Genomic DNA, 22,453 nt, shown 5'->3' with positions numbered 1-22,453 from the left:
CTGAACATCCTTCGAATTATCTTTATATCATGTTTGCGGATCAATTAAAATGTGGTGATTACTGACAACATCATTTTACAATCATTATTTGGATAATTGTTATGCTACACCAAGAGTAACACTCCAAATGTATGTTAACACTTTCATTTTGCACCCGTCGAAATCCTTGCGTGACTGCACTTTTTTTCCTTCTAAATGACTTATTCTTTTACATGTGAATGAGATATTGTTTTGTTAAATGTCCCACATCGGTTAGATAATTAACTTTTGAGTGGCATATATTGGCTTGGACAATCCTCCTCCATTGAGCTAGCTTTTGGGGTTGAGTTAGGTCCAAGTTCCAATCTTAACATGTTTTGAGATTTACGTATAAGATACATGCATGCATATATCTGAATTACATCGATATTTATTTCCATACATTCGTAAGAATGTATATAAAGATTAATATTTTTTCAATTATTAAAAAACACAATTTAACCTTTGAATTTGACCGACTCTTTTGGGATCGTTCAGGCCTAGGTTGCCAAAATTAGAAATTGTTGTCATATAGCATTGAATGTTATGTGAGACGACTTTTATTAAGGACTCATAAATAATTGTCTTTTCTTGAAAGAGTAGACTTTCTTATGAAACGGTCTCATGAAATTTTATCTGTGAGACAGATCAACCCTACCGCTACCGATATTCACAATAAAAAATAATATTCTTAGCATAAAAGGTAATATTTTTTCATTGATGACTCAAATAAGATATCTATATCACAAAATACGACTCATGAGACTATCATACACAAATTTTTACCTTCTTCAAAACATTCCACTGAACTCTAAGTCCCGTTGACTTGTAGCATGTTATAATAATGTCATATTCATTTTAGTTATTATATGTTATTTTGGAAAAAATAAAAAAAACCCTCAATTCCATATCATTTAATATTTTATCAATTATACTCAATCTTTTTAAGCTGCCATCGTGGTTTGATATACTAAAAAATTAGCTTTATATATTCAATAAATTGAAAATGTTAGGAGATGAATAAATTTTTTTTTATGATAGGAAGATGAATATTTTATATTGACTTAATGCACTGATATGCTAATAAATTAGGTTTAAATGAATGATTGCCGTAAAAATAATATTAGCAAGTTCAATAAATCAGTTAGTACTTTAGAAGTGTTTAAATCTATTTTAAAATTAAAATTATATAAGAGTATGTCTTATGGAGACAGTTTCACATGTGAGACGGGTCAACTCATCCATACCTAAAATGAAAAATAAGATAAAAAAAAAATATTTTTCATTGTCGGATTGTGCTGAAATCCGTCTCACAAAAATTACTCTTAAAACCGTTTTATATGAGTATTTATATATAAATTTATAGAATTCACGAAATAGACAAATAAAGATATAAACAAGAACAAATAAATAAAATGATTAAAAGACCGAAAAAACTTAAGATTTGTTGAGTCAATTCTTTATAACATACCTTATAGTAATTCTCTATATTTCAATATACCGAGGACATCGCACACGAATGTTTGTGGTATTTATGTGAGTCCTTAGAATTTTACATACAGTTTCCTAGGAGCTCACAATCTCCAACAATATTTTTTCGCCTACATTTTTCAACACAATTGAAAGTTATAAAAATTATATATTTGTAATTATAATTTTTTATTTATGTGATTTTTAAATACAAAGTTATTAAATAAAATAAGAAACTTTTATATATCAACATCACATCTGCAATATCATCCGACAGTTATAAGAACATAAAATAAAGTTAACAACGTTGATATCAGCACATTATTGAATATGTCATTAGCATATGAGAAAAGACCACCGTTCATAACTCGAATAATTGTAATAATTCATAATAAATAAGTAAAAAAATAATCATTTATTTTTTTTTACTAATTATTGCGAGATAATTTCCTGAATGCAGAGAACCCTGCCGGATTGTGTATTGATCAAAACTTAAGAAAAGAGTTCTTGTACAGAGAGGTTTTATATCCCTCAATTATCCTAACTAACCATCTAATAACTAAATAACTACTTATGGTTAATATCCCCCCTCAAGATGTACTATAGATGTTTTTGATAGACATCTTGGAGAGTAAATGGGATAAAGTAGTGGAAGCCAATGGCTTTGTAAACATGTCTGCGAGTTGAGATTCCGATCGAATGGGGAGCAGCTTAATGGAACCATCAAGAATTCTTGTGCGAACAAAATGGCAGTCAATCTCTATGTGCTTGGTTCGTTCATGGAATACGGGGTTATGAGCGATATGAATGGCCGATTGACTATCGCAAAACAAGGTGGCCGGTGAAGGCGGAGAGATGTGAAAGTCTCGAAGCAATTGAATGAGCCAAATGATTTCACTAGTGGTGCTAGCCAATGCTCGATATTCAGCTTCAGTGGACGACCTGGAAATTGTGGCTTGTTTCTTGGCTTTCCAGGAGATCAAAGCATCGCCAAGAAAGATGCAGAAGCCTGTGACAGATTTCCTGGTATCTTGACATGATGCCCAATCGGCATCAGAGAAGGCGCGCAAGTGAGTGGGCGATGAGGCCGAGAAGAAGATGCCCTGACCCAGTGTTGACTTGAGGTAGCGTAACAGATGATGTATAGCTTGCAAATGAGGTGTGAGTGGCTTAGACACGAATTGGCTGAGCTTGTGGACTGCAAACACAATGTCCGGACGAGACAAAGTTAGATATAGAAGACGTCCAATGAGACTTCGATACTGGGAAATGTCTGCCAATGGTTCACCATCAGTGTTGTTGAGACGAAGGCGAGGTTCCATTGGAGCGTGAAGTTTACAAGGTCCAACGTTTTGTGGGCAATTCAACACATAACGGTGGAACCTGGGCTCTGATACCATATTGCGAGATAATTTCCTGAATGCAGAGAACCCTGCCGGATTGTGTATTGATCAAAACTTAAGAAAAGAGTTCTTGTACAGAGAGGTTTTATATCCCTCAATTATCCTAACTAACCATCTAATAACTAAATAACTACTTATGGTTAATACTAATATTCGAATATTCGGACGAGATTATTTAATTAAGATAAAATGAGTTAATTATTAATTGAATTGAATCAAGTTGTTTATTTTTAATATATTGAAATAATTATTTAAACATTGATTTAAAATGTCGATTCATTAATAAATCAAGTAAACAGGATTAAATAGATTATTATAAATGAGTTTTATATTTTAATTTAATTTGAAATCTGTTATAAAATAAGAGTGGTCTCATGTGAGACCGTCTCATGGATTATAATTATGAGACAGATCAATCCTACCCATATTCACAATAAAAATTAATAATCTTAGTATAAAAAGTAATACTTTTTCATAGGTGATCCAAATAAGAGATTCGTCTCACAAATATGACCCGTGAGACCGTCCCACACAAGTTTTTGCCATAAAATAAATAGTGGTCTCATGTGAGATCGTCTAACGGAGCCTAATATGTGAGACGGGTCAACCATACCAATATTCACAATAAAAAATAATACTTTAGCATAAAAATAATATTTTTTCATGGATGACTCAAATTAGAGACCCTGTCTCATAAATACGACCCGTGAAACCGTCGCACACAAGTTTTTGCCTAAAATAAATTAAACAAATGGATATGTTTTTTTAATATAAAAAAATTTAAAAAAACACACAAAAATAAAAAAGCAGCAGCTTCAGATGTTCAAAGCGACGCTTTTCAAAACAAAGCTCATTTTTTAATTGTTCATCGCCTTGGATGCAATGGAAAAATTGGCGTGGGTCAAAACAACCCACAATTCAAGAATTCCATCACCCTACTATTCAAATCGCTTGATTGATTCTCAGAGAAAACCCATTTCCATCAATGAAACACATATCAAGTTTGGGATTGACTTCCAGCCGATTAAGGTTCAGGGATTAGCATTACAGAGTAGCAGTTATGATGAAGGAGGCTCGATTGCCCAACCGGGGGCGGAAAGCTTGCAGCATTCGATGAATCTGGAACCCATTTCCAGTGAATCCCAGTTCGATAGAGTCGTTGCCGAGGCTCAACAGCTTGAAAAATCTGTTGTGGTTTTGTGGTATGAGTTTGGATTGCTGTACGACCGTTTATTTTTCTTCTTGCTTCTGTTGTTACTGTTACAAATTATTTTGGTTTGAGTCGGTTTGCTTTTGTGCAGTTTGTTGGATAAATTCAAGTTCTTTCGTCAGGAAGAGTAGGAAACAGAGAAGCAATGATAAACTCTAGGAAGTTTGGATTGATTTGGTCCAAGCTGTAGTGTGGTGCCGATGGAAGCTCGACTGATAGGAGCCAAGTGCATCAGTTTCTCTCTGTGTAGACTGTAGATTACTTGGTTTACCCCTAAAGTTTACGACTGCCTAGTGCTACCAAGACTTTTAGTTACCTTAGTCTTACTCGGAACTCTATAGCTAGTGCACTGGAAGTGTACATCGTGTTTCGTCTATCATTAAACCCACCTAATATTGGTTTAATCTGAAATTCAAGTTTGAATCTTTTCTCAAATCAAATCTATCTACTGAAATCCGAACTTCCATCTATACTCACTCGACGTATATTGTTTGTCATTTGATACTTTCATGAATCAGTTATCCTAAATTACTTATTTCTAATTTATCAGTCATGTGTAATTCCATTGCTTTGACTAAACCAGTGTTAATCATGTTGAAAATTTTGTATATTGAGAGAGAATTAATCACATGAGTTGATAAGTATCTCTTGCATAATTTCTTGTGGTGTTAGTAAGTTTCTGCATGCCTGCATATCCATCCTTCACTTATTTGCTCATGTTTATCTAGGCGTGTACTGGTGGCTAAGTATGTGAATAATTTGGTTGTGTAGGATGGCAAGTTGGTGCCGGAAATGTATATATTTGAAACCAAAGCTGGAAAAATTAGCAGCTGAATATTATCCAAGGTTAGTCGCCATTCAAGCTTTGTCTGTTTTAGTGCTCAATCTGGTCTGTAGATTCATTTCTCCTCCATTGAAGTGATAGTGAAACTTGTATTATCATCTATTTCTTATGCAAGATGGTCCATGGTATGTATATCCTTACGCATGCACCAGGTTATGCATGTGCATTTATGTCATATTTTCAAATATCTTACCCACACCCTAAACTTGTTTCTTTATTCTATTGATGCAGTGTACGATTTTATGCAATTGATGTCAATAATGTTCCCCATAATCTCGTTGTTCGTGCTGGAGTTACTGTAAGTTCCTCTTTGTATACTGTTGCTCCACAAAATCAATCATGATAAATTTGGAACATCTTGTTTTGTTAGTTTGGTATTTCCATTAGTTTGAATATGCTCGGAATGTGCTGCAGGAGCTGTTTTTGCCCACTTATGATTTTCTTTGTATCTATGCTTATGCGAACTTTCTGGAATTTGATGGAAAACTTTTTCTATCTTTCCATGTTTCTGCACCCTTTGACTACAAAAATCTGAACAGAGAATGCCCACAATCCAGGTATATCGCCTGCACTTCTTATGTATAAAACAATATTTACGATCATTATTTCGAGCTTTATAGGAAATGCAAGTATAACTATATAGAGGATTACATTGTTTGTGTGACAGCTTTGGAGGGATGGGAAGAAACAGTCGGAGGTGATTGGAGGCCACAAAGCTTATTTGGTAGTGAATGAGATTAGAGAAATGATAGAAAATGAAAATAGCTTGTAATCTATTTTTAAACATCCTGTTTTCTGACATTTTCCCTCTCATTTGGAAAATATATCCCTTGTTGAATGATGGCTGAATTTAGTTTTCTTGTAGAGAAGGAGAATATTGATCTTGTTTCTTGTCTTCAACATTCATCACAAAAAGGGTTTTATCATTTTTTTTCCCATATTTATATTTTTAACTTTTAGATTGTGTTGGAATGGAATGATTTAATTTATGATGAAAGATTTCTTTCGATCAAGGATTTCACCTTTAGAATTCAAATGAAACTCACTCGTAAAATTATCTGAAATTCATCATAATTATTGATACTGATTTGGAATTTAGATAGATTAAATACGTCGAAACAAATCGAATGAATTTAAAATAATAGATTTAAATATATTTCAAATTTCTTAAACCAAATGTATTGCTAATTCAAATGTGTTGTATGCATTTGTTGATGATTCAAAATATATGGAACATCTAAAGTTATGTCAAAGTTGTGACAATTGTCCCTCCAAGGCTTTAAAATTGAAATAATTTTATGCATAAACGAATATGAATTAGTTCTTTTTTGCCAAACCTAAATAATCGATTCTAATTCAATTTATTTGATTTTAGATTTTGAATTTTAATTGAAACTTTCTCCCTTGATTTTGGTAATAATAATAATATTATTATTTATAATTGTTGTTAATTTTAGAAATTTAACACTACTACTACTATTATTATTAATTCATTTCCTTCGATTTATTACTATTTTCTTATATTATTATTAGGTTTTTTATTGAATTAATGAAAAATAATAATATTTGTCAATTTTGTTTTTCGAAATAAATAAATAAATAGATGGAGCTCAGGATGAGAGTGGACTACGCCGATGGCTTCTTTAATCTGCAACCAAAATTCTCATTTCTACTTTCCCCGTAAAACTAATGCACTGCCATTATCTACAAACTCGCATGTCGCGCCTTCTTCTTCTTCTTCACGGGCTTCTCAGTTCAGCCCCAAGCTTAAGCACAGAATCTCAAGAGCATCTTCTCAAGGTCCTTTCTTTAAATTATCTACACTTGCTTCTTCAGGTTTTTTTTTGTATTGTTGGCGTTCTTGATCTTGTGGGCCTATTAAATTTGTGACTTTGTTCTTGTTGAAATAATGAATTTGACGTGATTCTTGAATATTGTCATTCGTTTGCCTTTTTGAATGATGTGGGTTTGAAGGTTCAGAAATATCTTCTTCTTTTCTTTCATGTCCGACTGTTGGACTTACATGGCTGCTGCATCAAGAACAAGGACCACAATTCTGTAGTATGCGTGCATAAGAGATTCCTGACGTAATCCTTCTATATTATGTTTTTTTTTTTTTTCGTTTTAATGTAATGACTTTGAACTGAAATGTTCTAACGATAACAAATGCCTTCTGAAAATAAACTAATCGGTACGAATTTTTTTGGCCCAAACTCATGTAAAATGTTTGAGCTGGAGCTAGAGCTTGAGCTAACTCATTTCACTAACTTCAACTTAAGTTTAAAAATTATCATTGTCCAGTATATAAAGAAAAACTTTATCACTAATTTAATAAGATAAATTCCATCGACAGTTAACTAATTATAATGTTAATTAGGGATATATATTGTGATATACTTAACATGCAATGATGCAGAACATTGGATTCTTCCTTGTATATTCTGTAATTTCCAAAACCTTTGATGTGGAAAATTATTTTCATCTACCATCACTTGAATTTAGTACTCTTTATCACAAAATTTTGATCCGGAATTTGTTCTCTTCGTCATATCACAGATCTTCCCACGGAGTTGATAGAGGATTCCAAGTTTGTTCCCTTAAATGCTGAGGATGAAAAATACGGTCCACCTGTAAGTTCTGGTCCATTTTATCGCATTTGGGCATCATACCTGGTCACACTTTAGATCGACATGCTGGAATTTTGTTTGTCAAAATGATCTACGCTTCCGGCTAGTTATTGATTTGTGAAGAAATTTATGTACTTTTGATGTTACGTTACGAAGAGGCTTCGTGCTCTCAAACTAATTTCTAACTTGGGAACATGCCCATGTTGCTTTCCAGGCCTTGTACGTGTGATAATCTCTCTTCGTCCTCTATTCATTATAGACTGTGATAATTTGGCAGTCCTCAGATTTTTTCATGTTTAACTTTGATATTGTTGATGATCTTCGTTATTAAGTTTTTGTGGTTGGCTTGGCTCTGATGATATTGTAATTTTAATTATAGCAACTGACCTTGCAAATACATAACACATGCTTAACATGTCGTACATTCTCGTCAGTCCAGCCAAACGTGTGAACCAAATGCAGATGTGAAACAGGCACATTTTAAACTCTGACATTTTAACAGATGAAAACGAAGTTTCACATTTATGCAATTTTCAGGCTTTGTTGTTACTGGGGTTTCAGATGGAAGATTCGGCGGAGGTAATATATCTCGCATTTATCTTCTCCTTTGTATTCTAATCTTTTAGACTCACATTCTTCTTGCATCTGCAGATTGTACAAAGCCAAATTTCTTTATATTATTCCTTTATCTGTTTCTCACCGCTCAGTGTCTTTTTGTAGCCTCAATAGTAATACTAAGAGACATATTCCATCCAAATTTCTTTTCAACTGTCATATACTATCATCTAGGCTTATTGGGAGGTCCAATGACAAGAGTTGAAGCTTTGAGAACGCCAGAATTGTGCTGGATCCGGAGTTCAAAGCTTGGAGGACCAAAAAAGTTTGATACCTCTAATAAAGTTGAAGATCAAATTAATTAAGCCATGGGCTGTGATTCTATTTAAGCAGTGGGCCAAGTTTCCCAACAAATGGTCCTAAAGATGCTTAGGTTTAGATATTTTAAGCTATTGATAAGTTGTTTTACATTAATTGAACTTCTTTTAGGACCATCTTTGAGTGTCGATTAGTTTTGTTTTATACAGGCTGAACATCATCTTATGTTAAGGTCTTGTTTTGGTAGTCAGCTTGTATTTGTTTCCTATATAAGTAACTTGGCTTATGGTCCATAGAGAATTCACAAGTTTCAGTTTGAATACTGAGGGGACTTCTTATTCCGGTGACTTGAACTCAGTTCAAGGTGTTTTTTGCCACGTTGAATCTGATTTAGCTTTCTTGTGTTTTGAATCTCTAGCATCACTTATGGTAGGAACTCATAGCATAACGTGGTTCTTCATTTTCTTTGCGTTGTGTCTTGAAGATTACGATTTTTCACAAATGATAGTTGTTATGGTTGGAATCTTGTTTTCTTCCTAGGCAGGATAGTGTTGTTATCTTCAAATCAGTAACCACACGAGCTTTCATTTAGGTAAAATAGGGTGATCCGGTTTTCTTAATTATGAATGTCATAGCTTTTGACGTTATATGTTTTTGCAGATAAAACAACTTCTGAAAGAGTTGGATGGCGAGTTTCTCAAGGTAATTGTCCGCACTGCATTTTTGTAGTTAGTAACGTTATCACCAGTGGTACATTAGCTTAAAATACGGTGGTTTATTTTTTGATGCAGATTATCTTTTGTACTGAAGACATGCTTAATCTTTCGTTGTGGCAAGCTGTGAATACTGAACAATCAAATCTGAAAGCATCTATGGTTATACATCTGAAACTACCTTGTATTTTCTTTTTTTCATATATGACTAGAGCAGCACGAATTGGAAAAGTTAGCTCATAACAAATAGCAATTCACCTCATTCTTGAGAGTGAATCTTCGTACTGTGATTTTCACTTTATGAATGATGGTTTTGACGACGTAAATACACAAAATAAAAGTTGATTAACTAGGTAGGAAAAATGGAAAATATGTGTGTGGTTTCTATATTTTGCTTGCTTTACTTTGTAAGCTCCTGCCTTGGATCTTGTTGTTTAGGGAGAACTCTTTCCATTCAATGATTAGAAAATTATCCTGGTAGAACTTGATCTAGTCACTGAACAATGTTACCTTGCCTTCTCTGTTATTCTTTTGCTTGATGTGCTTTAAGAGATGTATGCTCTTGATTATGATGGTGATGTTAAAATTCTGCTTAAAATGGTGCAGGTTGCAGCGTCACTGCCACGGATTTGCTTCCTATCAGGTCTTACTGGGGAGGAGATGATGATGTTTATTGACGCCTTTCCTGAATGTGGTAATCAATTTTTCAGTGATTTTTTTTGTTCAAGCATAAAAAGAAGGCTTTTCTTCGCTTGCTTCTTGTTTTTGTCTTGGTCAGAAACCAAAAAAAGGTTTTTCGAAAATTTTCATGCAATCGAGACCATTCAAGCATTAGACTTTCTCTCATAATATACTTCAAATCAAAAGTCAATGAGTTATTGCCAATAAAAATACTGGTTGTTCGTAGGTTGTGTGACAATATTACTTCTACATAAGATGGAGGTTTTGAGAAGAAATTTGCCATTTTAGAATATTAAATGTTACTTTGGTATGCCCGAAAGGGAAAATGGCAAATTCAACTAGAGACGAATGAGAGCTCAGCATATATCTGAATAATCTTAGGATTAATCCGTCTGCCATCTGAGGTTGCCATCTCCATTTGAAATTAGATTCACTCAAATTCTGTGAGATTGCATTTTTTTTGGCAGGAGTGAACTTAAGCAATTCGACAGAAAGGGCTGCTTCGTTTAATTCATTACTTGATTCTGTGCAGGTTTAGAACCTCCTGTCTTTGCTGCTCTTGTTCCAAATAGTGCTGACAAACCTGTAACAGAATTAATCGAAGAGATTATGGGCGATCATCAAATGCTAGTAAGTTCACGACTCATTCTCTTCAAAAACCAACGAGCACGCTCGATGCAGTTACTTAACCATTCACATCCCGTTACCTCGTGTAGTCTTCAAGGAAAATGAGCTAGAGGGCAGGCTGCAAAATTTTAACAAGTTCATCGAGGGATGCATACATTGCATGTTTCGTGGAGCATCGTTTATTAAGAGCTTCGCGTGGGCTTATGATAGATTCGAAATCACACCTAAACCTGAAGAGGAAGACTGGAATGTTCCTTCTTACTTCTTGTACTTCCAACCCATTAGTTTGTTTATCTGAATATAACATATGTTAGCTATACTATTTTGTATCGGTTCAAAATATTTATCGACAACTGCAATATTGTTAAGTCACTGGATGACATATAATATATATTTTTAGGATACAGTTTGGTGTGTGCCGAAAATTTTCGTTTTTATCATAGCGAAAATTTGGGTATAATAAAATAATTCGTCGATACCGTAATGAAAATTCGATATAATATAAATTTCATATCGAAAATTTCGATATCAATATAATATTGTTTATACAGAAATAAAAAAAAATATTTGTGCAATACAGAAAAACTATACCTAAAAGGCTAATAATAATAATGAAACATATATTATATTATAGGAAATTTGTTCGAAATTTTATAAATTTCATATTGATGTCAATATCGAAATTTCTTTAGGACAAAAACTTGTGTGAGACGGTCTCACGGGTCGTATTTGTGAGACGTATCTCTTATTTGGGTCATCCATTAAAAAATATTACTTTTTATGCTAAGAGTATCACTTTTTAGTGTGAATATGGGTAGGGTTGATCCGTCTCACAGATTATGATCCGTGAGACGGTCTCACATGTGACCCACTCCTTTCTTTATTTGTTTAATACCAAACATACCATAATTTTATTTAATATTAAATATTTAAACAACATTATTTTATCGTAAACTTAGCAAAACATCAAACTATCTCTACTTTCAAATTCAAACGATCATATACCCCCTCAACAAATTATTATAAAACATATAAATTTATTAAATCAAAATCTTATAGTAAAATAATACATATATATATATATATATATACACATAATATATATAATATATATTAATTTAAACACAAAAAAAAATATTTTAAAACAACGTACACCACATCCCAAGAAACAGATGTGATATACTTTTGGCTAGAGCGAGTGGGTTGAGGTTTGTATCAAGAGTGAGTCTCATGTGAGACCATCTTATAAATGGATTTTAATATGTAAGACGGGTCAATCATATCGATATTTACAGCAAAAAGTAATATTTTTGAGTGAGTCTCTTGTGAGACCGTCTCACGGATACTAGACGGTTCAATACTGTCACGCCCCAAGCCTAGGCCCGCGCCTGCGTGACTGCACAATGGGCCCCTATAGCAACTATTTCGTATTCGTCCTCGCTTTACGAAAGTGATTAACCTAAGTTGCTATAGAAGTCCATTGTAGCCCTTTATAAACTCATTTTAAATCTTTAATTTTTCAGACGTGAGACAAGAGTATCACAATCACCCCTCCTTTAGAACGCGACGTCTCCGTCGCGGCCCGACCACTCGATCCACCAGCACCGAGAATCGAGAGGTGGCTCCTACAGGTTCAAGAGGTGGCTCCCGTCATGTAGCACTTTGCCCCGACAGGTTCAAGAGGTGGCTCCTATGCACATAGCACTTTGCCCCGCATAGCACTTATTTCTCGGTGTTCCATGCCGGTGACCGGCTCTGATACCATTCTGTCACGCCCCGAGCCTAGGCCCGCCTGCGCGACTGCACAATGGGCCCTTATAGCAACTACTTTGTATTCGTCCTCGCTTTACAAAAATGATTAACCCAAGTTGCTATAGAAGTCCATTGTAGCTTTTTATAAACTCATTTTACATCTTTAATTTTTCAGACGTAGGACAAGAGTATCACAAATACTACTCATATTCACAATAAAAGTAATACTCTAAGCATAAAAAATAATACTTTTCATGGATGACTCAAATAAGAGATCCGTCTCACAAATTCGACCCGTGAGACCGTCTCACACAAGTTTTTGCCAATACTTTTAGCATAAAAGTAATACTTTTTCATGGATGATCTAAATAAGAGATTCGTCTCAAAAGTACGACCCGTGAGACCGTCTCACACAAGTTTTTGTCTTGTATCAAATACAAAATGTTTTTTTTTAAAAAAAAAAAGTTACATTGGATACTAACAATATTCTTATTTTAAAATAATGTATTATAAATTAAATTTTTTTTATCAGATTCCTCGTAACATATTTTCAAAACAATATTCTCCATCTTAATTCAAAATGCTTGATTACATACTAAATTTACATACAAACTTTTTATTTTATCCATATTTAATCCATTCAAACAAATGGTGGTGCGTTTTCAAAAACTTAATTAATACTTAAGAATGATAAAAATATATCAATAAATTTTAAAAACTCGACTATATATTTGAGACAATGGAAAAAAAAAAACAGAAGTTTTATAAGTGGACGTAAGTAGTATATCGTATTCATCTTCTATTTACATTCAAAATCGATTCAAAATGTAAATAAATCATAAAAAAATGGAACCAAAACTAAATACAAACATATGAAAATGGCAAAAACTTGTGTAGACGATCTCACGGGTCGTATTTGTGACACAATATCTTATTTGGATCATTCATGAAAAAATATTATTTTTTATGTTAAAAATTAATAGAATTGACCCGTCTCACATTAAACTCATTCGATGAAAATTGCCCTATCAATTCTAAATCTCAAAGAGATGTCATCCATGATGATGACGGGCCTGCATTCTTTTGTCCATGATTACAGCCGTATTTTGAAAATGGGTGTTGAAATATGCCTAATCCACGCAAAATCTATACATATCGCATGCACATTTTCACACGTGGATGTCCACCACGTCGTATTCCGAAGTAGTTGTCTCGTATTTTTTTAGCGTCTAGATGGTCCATATCTTTACTTTATTATTATTATTTTTCCAACTACCAAATATATTTTTGAGGATTGGTCCTTTTGTAAGACGATCGTACGAATCTTTATCTATGAACAGGTCAATCTTACCGATATTCATAATAAAAAGTAATAATCTTGTTTTTGACAACAAGGATTTAGGAGGATTTCATGAGATTTGGAGGTCCAAAATCCTATTTTTTGGATATGGCAAAGTGATTAAAAAAAAGAATTCGGATTTGTTTAGAATATTATGAGATTTCAATGAGTATATCCAACTCTCATCAAATTTGATGATAAGATTTGTTCAGATTTGGATTTTAAAAACATATAGTTATTTTTTTTATCCAAATGAAATTCATTTGAAGATTTCACATCTGCTGGTCTTTGGTTAAATTGGAAAATGGACAACTCATCTTAAGATAAAATCTGAATTTGATTATGCATTAGATTCGTTGATAAATTTATTAATGTTTTAGATTGTTTTGATTTCTTTGTTGATAATTTTTCTGGTTTTAAATTTTCATATTTTGAATTTGTTTGATATTTTTTAATTATTATTTCATGTGCACTATGATTAATAAATAATAATAAATTTTAAATTTACACGCACAGAGAAGAATTATTAATTTCTAAATTTTTTTGAGTTATTTATGTTTAGAAAATATTTAAAGATAGCTTAGTAAAATTTTAAATTTTCAAATTGGAGTAGAGAGTAATTGAAAATTTCAACTATGTTAAATTAATTTCAATGGATTAAGTTACAATTTGCCAAATGGCAAAGACTCTTATGTTTATCCCATATAACATAATAAATCAACACAAACAATGTAAAAGCATGGAATGAATTCAATAATTCCATATACTTGTAGACAAAATTAATCATGTACCATCCCAACAATTGTCAACATTTGTAGCCTTTATTCTATACCATCAGTTTAAAAACGGTGCTGTCCCAGAGTACTCCAATTCCATTGGCAACCACTTCCGGGTGTTTGGATTTTTTAAAATTCTTGGTGTCCCACTTGTGCAAAGAAAAAGTATAGCACCGTTGATAGAATCTTTTCATGCATTTGTGCCAAATTCCATCCAATATGCATCCCTTTTGTGATGTAAGTTCTTTTACCTTTGGAGGGATATGCTTCAAAAATTGGTTTCTGCGGATTTGTTTAATCAAGAAATGTGTTTTAAGTTCTTTTTTGTAAAGCAATCATTCATGTGTGTGGTCTTTTTGTTGGAACTTTTGTGTTATCCTTGCTTGAGCGTTCAGTAAATAAGATGCTCGATTGTTTTTTTCTTGATGGGCACAGAAGTAACTTTGACATTTACGTTGCTGAGGTTTTAAGCTTTTCTTGTAACGTAGAGAAATGATATGATAACCAATAGTTTAGTGAGAAAAGTTTTGTCTTTGATATTGATGAATTGATGGATCCGATAAGCTCATTTGTGGTGATATTTCTCTGCAGCTTCAGCGAATTGGGTAGGGATTTGATTTGGAGAGGTAGAACTAGGAATTGAAGAGCAAAGGGGGTGACTTTTCATTGAAAAAAAAATGGCTCTTGCTCCGGATGACATTGGCAGCAGCAAGGTCCCTAAGCCGACATTCGACCAGCAGGCGGATCAGTTTCGCATCAGTCAGCACCAGAAGTTGGGCTTCTGCTAGTGTTAGGGAAGTATTTACCGCAGCAGGGCAGGATGTCTTTCAAAGAAGTGGGAGAGATCATGACGATCATGAGGAGCTTATGTGGGCTGCCATTGAGAGGCTACCGACGGTCGACCGTGTGAGAAAAGGTATTCTAGAGCAAGTGATGGATGATGGAAAAGTTGTCCGTGAGGAGGTAGATTTTGCTAATCTTGGAATTCAAGATAAAAAGCATCTCACAGAATACATTCTCAAAGCTGTGGAAGATAATGAGAGGTTTTTGCACAGGCTAAGGGATCGAACAGATAGGTTGGGATAATAATTGTTGAACTTTTATGGCTCTGTTAATTATTACCCGAATAAGATGGTATGTAGTTATTTTTTCCTTTAATTCCAAACTTCAGTTTTGAAGTGCTGGTTTACTGTTAATCAGGGTGGGAATCGACATTCCTAAAGTAGAAGTTCGGTTCGAGCATCTTTCAGTAGAAGGTGATGCATTTGCTGGATCAAGGGCACTTCCCACTCTGCTGAACTCTACTTTGAATGTGATCGAGGTATTTAGTCTTTTTATTTTTTTACTATCACGCACTGCTAAAAAGCAATTAATCTGATATTAATATTGGAATGTATATAAATGGATATTCACTCTCTAAACAGGGATTTTTCTTTTTGGGCAACAGGGGATTTTTGAAAACCTAAGGATTCTCCCTTCGACGAAGAGGGCTGTCAAGATTCTTCATGATGTTAACTGGGATTGTAAAACCTTCGAGGTTTGGTTTTCTTGATCTAGATTCTCTTTATTATGTGCACAGTTAAACTTTACGCTAATGCTTGTTTCATTTTGCCACAAAAGTGAAAAGAAACAAACGTGCATAAGCCAAAAACATTTTATTAATATTTCAGTTGGTTTATTACATTCATAGCTAGAAATTGTATCAAGGCATGTCCGGCTGATTGAAATCATGAACAGTGTTTATTTTGAAATTATTAGGATGACCCTGCTGCTTGGACCTCCAGGCGCTGGGAAAACTGTATTGCTAAAGGCGCTCGCTGGAAAGCTAGACACAGATCTCAGGGTGTGCGGTTCTTGGTCTCATTTATCACATAAATCTCCTCACTTTTTCGGGATTACCAAAGTTCATGATTTACTTGAAACTTTTTGAACAGTTTAGTGGACGAATTTCGTATTGTGGCCATGAAATGTCTGAATTCATTCCCCAAAGAACTTGTTCATATATTAGCCAGCACGACCTTCACCATGGAGAGATGACTGTTAGAGAGACGTTAAACTTTTCAGGACGCTGCTTAGGGGTTGGAACTAGATATGACCTCCTAGCAGAATTGTCAAGGAGAGAAAAGGAGGCAGGGATTAAACCTGATCCTCAAATTGATGCATTCATGAAAGCCATTTCAGTACCAGGTCAAGAATCCAGTCTCGTAACAGATTACGCTCTTAAGGTTTGTTTTTCTTCTTGTAGCAAGTTCATCTTCTTTTAAACTGGCCAGTCTAAGCAGTCATCTAAATTTATGTTGCGTCATTTTGTGCACAAACATAGATTCTTGGACTAGATATATGTGCTGATATAATGGTGGGAGACGAGATGAGAAGGGGAATCTCGGGTGGACAAAAGAAGCGGCTAACAACTGGTATGTAAATACAGTTTATTGCTCCACTTCTCCAGTTTACTTTGTGCACACCCGATTTGACAAGTTTCCCTCTCTTTTGTGTAATGTTGATGTGAATGTAGGAGAAATGTTGGTTGGACCAGCAAAATTTTACTGCATGGATGAGATTTCAACTGGTCTCGATAGTTCCACGACTTTTCAAATTGTTAAGTACATGAGGCAGATGGTTCAAATCATGGACGTGACAATGATAATCTCTCTTCTTCAGCCTGCACCTGAAACTTTTGAGCTTTTTGATGACATCGTTTTGCTTTCTGAAGGACAAATTGTCTATCAAGGTCCACGTGAAAACATTCTCGAATTTTTTGAGAGTGTCGGATTCAAGTGCCCTGAGAGGAAAGGAGTGGCAGATTTTTTACAAGAGGTCACGTCCATTAAAGACCAAAAGCAATACTGGTTTAACAAAGATGAACCCTACAGATATATTTCAGTGGCCGAGTTTGTAGAGCGCTTCAGCTCTTTCCATGTGGGACTGAAGCTTTTTGATGAGCTGTGTATCCCTTACGATAAAACTAAAGCTCATCCTGCTGCATTGGTTACCGATAGATATGGAATATCCAATATGGAATTGTTCAAAGCATGCCTGTCCAGGGAATGGCTCTTGATAAAACGCAACGCTTTTTTGTATATATTCAAGACATTTCAGATAACTGTGATGTCTATAATTGCCTTCACGGTATTCTTTAGAACAGAGATGAAATATGGTCAGTTAGTCGATGGAGGGAAATTTTATGGTGCACTCTTTTTTAGCCTCATCAATGTCATGTTTAATGGCACTGCAGAGCTGGCATTGACTATTGTTAGACTTCCTGTGTTCTTTAAACAACGGGATGCTTTGTTTTACCCTGCTTGGGCATTTTCTTTGCCAATTTGGCTTCTGAGGATTCCCCTTTCACTCATGGAATCATTGATATGGATCGTTCTTACTTATTACACTATTGGATTTGCTCCTGCTGCTAGCAGGTATGCTCTTGATCTTCCTCTTAAGATGAAGAGTGTGTTTTTTTCTTTGTTTTTATGACATTGTTTCTGACCTCATTCTTTCAGGTTTTTCCGCCAATTACTGGCATTTTTTGCACTGCATCAGATGGCTTTATCCCTTTTCCGATTTATTGCTGCACTTGGAAGAACGCAGGTTGTCGCAAACACTTTGGGTACTTTCACATTGCTACTGGTGTTTGTTCTTGGTGGTTTTATTATCTCAAAAGGTCAGATAATCACCGCATTATCTAATTTTATTACTTTTGAAAGCAAACTCGGTCTCTAATAAATGGTGCATTTAGAATTTACAAATTACCTGTAGTTATGAATGTTGTTTTTGTCTGTGGTTCGCTGAAATCAGATGACATTAAACCGTGGATGATTTGGGGCTATTACGTTTCTCCAATGATGTATGGCCAGAATGCTATAGCCATTAATGAATTTCTGGATGAGAGATGGGGCTCCGTAAGTTCTTATTGTAAACTTGAGCGTGCAATTATTTGCATAGTTGTATTCAGATTCCTGAGTTTCATTCTTGTTTGTATTTAGCTGAACAACGATACAAGATTTTCTGAACCTACGGTTGGCAAGGTTCTTCTCAAGACGCGGGGCATGTTTACTGAGGAATATATGTATTGGGTTTGTGTCATTGCTCTCTTTGCCTTTTCTATTCTCTTCAACATCTGCTTCATTGTGGCACTGACATACCTGAATCGTAAGATATGACACTGTTTTCTTTGTTTATCTTTATGCTTCAGACTTTTAAAAATTATCCTTGTTAACCATTGCACAAAACTATACAGCTTTCGGAGATTCAAAATCCATTATAACTGACGAGAAAACCAAGGATAAGAACAAGAAAAATACTGCATCCAATAGTAGTTCAACCACCGACGAAGGTACTACCTCTGCAGCTCCAATAGCTGAAGTTACTGGACGATATTTATTTTAGTTTTCTGTTAGTAAATTTCATTTCCCTGAATATTTTCTTTGTTTGCTCATATAGAGATTGAGCTCTCTCAAAATGTTTAAACTTCTCTATCTTCCAAATTTGTCTTTTGCCTGATGTCTCAAATATGTTTCCGTCAAGAGTTGTGTCATCATGCAGAATTTCCCATGAAACCCCCCATTCCCTTCTTGTTTTTCCGTCTACGTGACTAGAATTATGAATAATAATAACAGGCATAGACATGTTCACGAGGAACAAGTCCGGAAACAAATCCTCAGAGGAGGCAATAAAGAAACGAGGAATGGTGCTTCCGTTCACCCCATTGTCTCTAGCGTTTGATCATGTGAACTACTATGTTGACATGCCTGCTGTAAGTTCCTTTTTTGGTATTATAAATTCAAAAGATTATAAGATGCATCCCTTCTTTCTGACGGTAAAATATTACTTTCTGCAACGAGTTCGATGTGTATGATGAGATTATTTTGAAAAACATAATCAAAAGTAGATCTTCCAAAAACTCATGATGAATAAAGCTTTTTTCATTTATTCTATATACATTTTTGAGTAGATACACTATTGCAACAATTGTTGTATGTTGTTTAGGAAATGAAAAGCAAAGGCATGGAAGAAACTAGGCTTCAATTATTGAGAGAGGTCAGTGGAGCTTTCAGGCCTGGGGTCCTGACTGCATTAGTGGGCGTAAGTGGTGCTGGTAAGACAACATTGATGGATGTGTTGGCTGGAAGAAAAACAGGTGGATACATTGAAGGAAGTATTAGCATATCTGGTTATCCAAAAAACCAATCAACCTTTGCCCGTATCAGTGGCTATTGCGAACAAACCGACATCCATTCTCCGTTTGTCACTGTGTATGAATCAATTGGATACTCTGCTTGGTTACGGCTTTCACCTGACGTTAGCAAGGAAGAACGAAAGGTACACTATCTTGACTGGGTTCGAGTCGAACAGCTTACAAGCCAGCTCGACTCCTCTCACACCCTTAGCTACACGTGATTGTTCTTTGCGAGCATCAAGATCTTTGAATTTTTGTATGTTTCTGAATGATTTTTGTGTTAGATGTTCGTTGAGGAAGTGATGGAATTGATTGAGTTGAATCCACTGAGAGATGCTTTAGTTGGTCTTCCTGGGGTGGATGGTCTGTCAACAGAACAGCGAAAAAGACTTACCATAGCAGTAGAGCTGGTTGCTAACCCATCCATTATCTTCATGGATGAGCCTACATCAGGCCTCGATGCTAGAGCTGCTGCAATAGTTATGCGTACCGTGCGCAACACTGTAGATACTGGACGAACAGTTGTTTGCACGATTCATCAGCCTAGCATAGATATTTTCGAAGCTTTTGATGAGGTGAGTTTACAGAATTTCAAGATTGAGCTGGGATCTTCTTTATTTTCTTGGGAAAATGCTGTTGTTCTTAACTCTGCTGCAACTTTCTGTGTAGCTACTGTTACTTAAGAGAGGAGGACAAGCTATTTATGCAGGACCTCTTGGTCGTCATTCTTGCCTTCTTGTAGAACATTTTCAAGTAAGTTCCGAATCAGAAAATATTCAGAGTGAGGATAGAGTTAGGATAGTAAATTATACTTGTAGTATGCACGGAAATGAATAATTTCTATGCTTCTAAAATTAACACTCCAAATAATTGCTGGTATGTTGCACGAGAAAGTTGTTACCTCTTTGATTTAAAATGATTATGCCTCTACTTCAGTCTGTACCCGGAGTTCCTGAGATCAAAGAAGGTCAGAATCCTGCAACTTGGATGCTGGAGGTCAGCACTCCTGCCATGGAGGCTCAGCTTAATGTGGATTTTGCAGAAATTTATGCCGGCTCTGAACTACACCGGTAACTGAAACACATGGATTCTATATTTTCTTTTTGCAGATAATTTCTCACTCTCTCTTTGTAACAGGAGGAATCAAGAACTAATTAAAGAACTCAGCACCCCGGCTCCAGGGTCGCAAGATCTATATTTCCCAACTCAATATTCACAGTCATTTACTACACAATGCAAAGCCTGCTTTTGGAAACAGCATTTATCTTATTGGAGGAATCCAAAGTATAACTCGATCAGGTTCTTTATGACAACCGTCATCGGGATTATATTTGGAGTCATATTTTGGGACAAAGGGCAGAAAATGTAAGCTATTTTGTTAAATCCCAGAACAAAAAATTGATGGAACGATATGCTCATCTTTCCATCATTATTGATGCAGGTCTAAACAACAAGACCTGATGAATCTGCTTGGAGCTATGTACGCCGCTGTTATGTTTCTTGGAGGAACCAATACTTCTGCGGTGCAGGCAGTTGTAGCAGTAGAGAGGACAGTCTTCTATCGCGAAAAGGCTGCCGGGATGTATTCTCCGTTGCCTTACGCATTTGCTCAGGTGGGAAGAGTATACATACGCTTAAAGAAAATTGATTTCATGCTATAGAAACTAACATACATCTTCTACAGATTGCCATAGAGACCATTTACATCGCTGTCCAAACATTTATCTACAGCCTTCTTCTTTACTCCATGATTGGCTTCCACTGGCGAGCTGACAAGTTCTTCTGGTTCTATTTCTTTGTATTCATGTGCTTTGTCTACTTTACTGCATATGGGATGATGCTTGTATCCCTCACTCCAAATTACATGATCGCTGCAATCCTCATGTCGTTTTTCCTCAGCTTTTGGAATTTGTTCTCCGGCTTCCTTATCCCAAGAACGGTGAGTAAACTCGATAATGATGATTAGTATATGCTACATTGTCCAGTCTTATGTCGGAACTTAGTAGTTCACGGGGAACTAAAAATCTGATATTTCCAGGAAATTCCTATATGGTGGAGATGGTATTATTGGGGTTCTCCGGTCGCGTGGACTATATATGGTTTGGTCACGTCGCAGGTCGGGGACAAGACAAGTCCACTCGAAGTACCTGGAATTGCTGTTGATGTTCCACTCAAGGATTATCTTGATAGTTCTCTAGGCTTCAAGTATGACTTTTCTTGGAGCTGTTGCTGGAGCACATGTCGGCTGGACGATCCTTTTCTGTCTCGTGTTCGCTTACGGGATCAAGTACTTGAACTTCCAAAGGAGGTAGAAAAGAACACTTGAAAGTATAAGATTTTTTTTCTTGTATATAAACAGTTGCATTTACTTTGGCTTGTTTAGTGTGGTTTTGATTTAATAAAGGAAAATCTCTTTTGCTGTGGCTATTTATATGTGTTTTGTGTGTTTCGGGATTTAATTTATTTGTTGCTTATATTTTGCTAAAAGTGTTGTATCTGTGGAATGTTACCACATTCAAAGCAATCCATTTTCATTACTTTTCTTCATGAATAATATTAATATTAATATTAATCGGTTAAATATTTGAGTTGGGGATTAGACTTTCATCGTGACAAAATTATTGTTGAAAAATTAGAGCAAGTCAATATATTATATTATTGTAATATTTAATCATCACAAACCAAAGGTCTGGTGAGCGAAATTTAAAAAAAAAATTATGATCAAATATATGAATTTCATGAAAAACAGATCTAAAAATCGAAGGACAAAATAAAAAAATGTGAACTAAAAAATTAGTGCATGATCAAATTTAATTAATAAATTTAGAGTCATAATTGGTATCGTGAAAACTTCAACTGTAGTAGGGCTTCACAAATTTCTCCATTGATTATATCTGACAAGAATTTAAATATCTCGACACTTTTTAAGAATTGAATATTATGA

General features: G+C 34.9%; 3 protein-coding genes across 4 annotated transcripts; all 3 read left to right on the top strand.

Moving 5' to 3' along the window:
• Positions 1 to 3,692: 3,692 nt before the first annotated feature.
• Positions 3,693 to 5,866, top strand: LOC140816515 (thioredoxin-like 3-2, chloroplastic). 2 transcript variants are annotated; one of them, XM_073175843.1, is made up of 5 exons: positions 3,693 to 4,093; positions 4,873 to 4,947; positions 5,177 to 5,243; positions 5,360 to 5,502; positions 5,613 to 5,866. In XM_073175843.1, exons 1-5 carry the CDS (start codon positions 3,774 to 3,776, stop codon positions 5,644 to 5,646), a joined length of 639 nt encoding a protein of 212 aa, XP_073031944.1. In that variant the 5' UTR covers positions 3,693 to 3,773; the 3' UTR covers positions 5,647 to 5,866. The 2 variants fall into 2 exon arrangements, with proteins under 2 accessions (XP_073031944.1, XP_073031945.1); XM_073175844.1 differs by having other exon boundaries at positions 3,696 to 4,093; positions 5,485 to 5,502.
• Positions 5,867 to 6,548: 682 nt separating this feature from the next.
• LOC140816988 (uncharacterized) lies at positions 6,549 to 10,880 on the top strand. The gene is made up of 8 exons (XM_073176526.1): positions 6,549 to 6,745; positions 7,502 to 7,575; positions 8,110 to 8,151; positions 9,106 to 9,147; positions 9,237 to 9,320; positions 9,765 to 9,852; positions 10,372 to 10,469; positions 10,556 to 10,880. The coding sequence occupies exons 1-8, from the start codon at positions 6,580 to 6,582 to the stop codon at positions 10,574 to 10,576; spliced, it is 615 nt and encodes a 204-aa protein (XP_073032627.1). The 5' UTR covers positions 6,549 to 6,579; the 3' UTR covers positions 10,577 to 10,880.
• Positions 10,881 to 14,802: 3,922 nt separating this feature from the next.
• LOC140817568 (pleiotropic drug resistance protein 2-like) lies at positions 14,803 to 22,046 on the top strand. The gene is given in 22 exon segments (XM_073177324.1): positions 14,803 to 15,409; positions 15,534 to 15,654; positions 15,781 to 15,846; positions 15,848 to 15,870; positions 16,092 to 16,176; positions 16,268 to 16,558; positions 16,657 to 16,747; positions 16,849 to 17,749; positions 17,834 to 17,994; positions 18,129 to 18,232; positions 18,317 to 18,482; positions 18,571 to 18,666; positions 18,950 to 19,086; positions 19,320 to 19,652; positions 19,794 to 20,084; positions 20,179 to 20,262; positions 20,446 to 20,579; positions 20,647 to 20,874; positions 20,951 to 21,122; positions 21,194 to 21,448; positions 21,548 to 21,727; positions 21,729 to 22,046. Coding segments are annotated over 22 exon segments (4,395 nt in total). The 5' UTR covers positions 14,803 to 15,026; the 3' UTR covers positions 21,822 to 22,046.
• The last annotated feature ends 407 nt before the right edge of the window (positions 22,047 to 22,453 follow it).

Source organism: Primulina eburnea, chromosome 16 (genome assembly GCF_022965805.1).
Source record: "Primulina eburnea isolate SZY01 chromosome 16, ASM2296580v1, whole genome shotgun sequence".
NCBI classification, from domain to species: Eukaryota; Viridiplantae; Streptophyta; class Magnoliopsida; order Lamiales; family Gesneriaceae; genus Primulina; species Primulina eburnea.
Note: the sequence above shows the minus strand (reverse complement) of the source record. Positions and strands in the feature narration are given on the sequence as shown.

Excerpts from the sequence above, each read along its gene's own strand:
- LOC140816515 (XM_073175843.1), top strand. The coding sequence starts at position 3,774 with ATGGAAAAATTGGCGTGGGTCAAAACAACCCACAATTCAAGAATTCCA. Across the intron at positions 4,094-4,872 it reads AAATCTGTTGTGGTTTTGTG|GATGGCAAGTTGGTGCCGGA; the intron begins GTATGAGTTTGG and ends TTGGTTGTGTAG. Across the intron at positions 5,244-5,359 it reads TTGTTCGTGCTGGAGTTACT|GAGCTGTTTTTGCCCACTTA; the intron begins GTAAGTTCCTCT and ends AATGTGCTGCAG.
- LOC140816988 (XM_073176526.1), top strand. The coding sequence starts at position 6,580 with ATGGCTTCTTTAATCTGCAACCAAAATTCTCATTTCTACTTTCCCCGT. Across the intron at positions 8,152-9,105 it reads AGATGGAAGATTCGGCGGAG|ATAAAACAACTTCTGAAAGA; the intron begins GTAATATATCTC and ends ATGTTTTTGCAG. Across the intron at positions 9,853-10,371 it reads TGACGCCTTTCCTGAATGTG|GTTTAGAACCTCCTGTCTTT; the intron begins GTAATCAATTTT and ends GATTCTGTGCAG.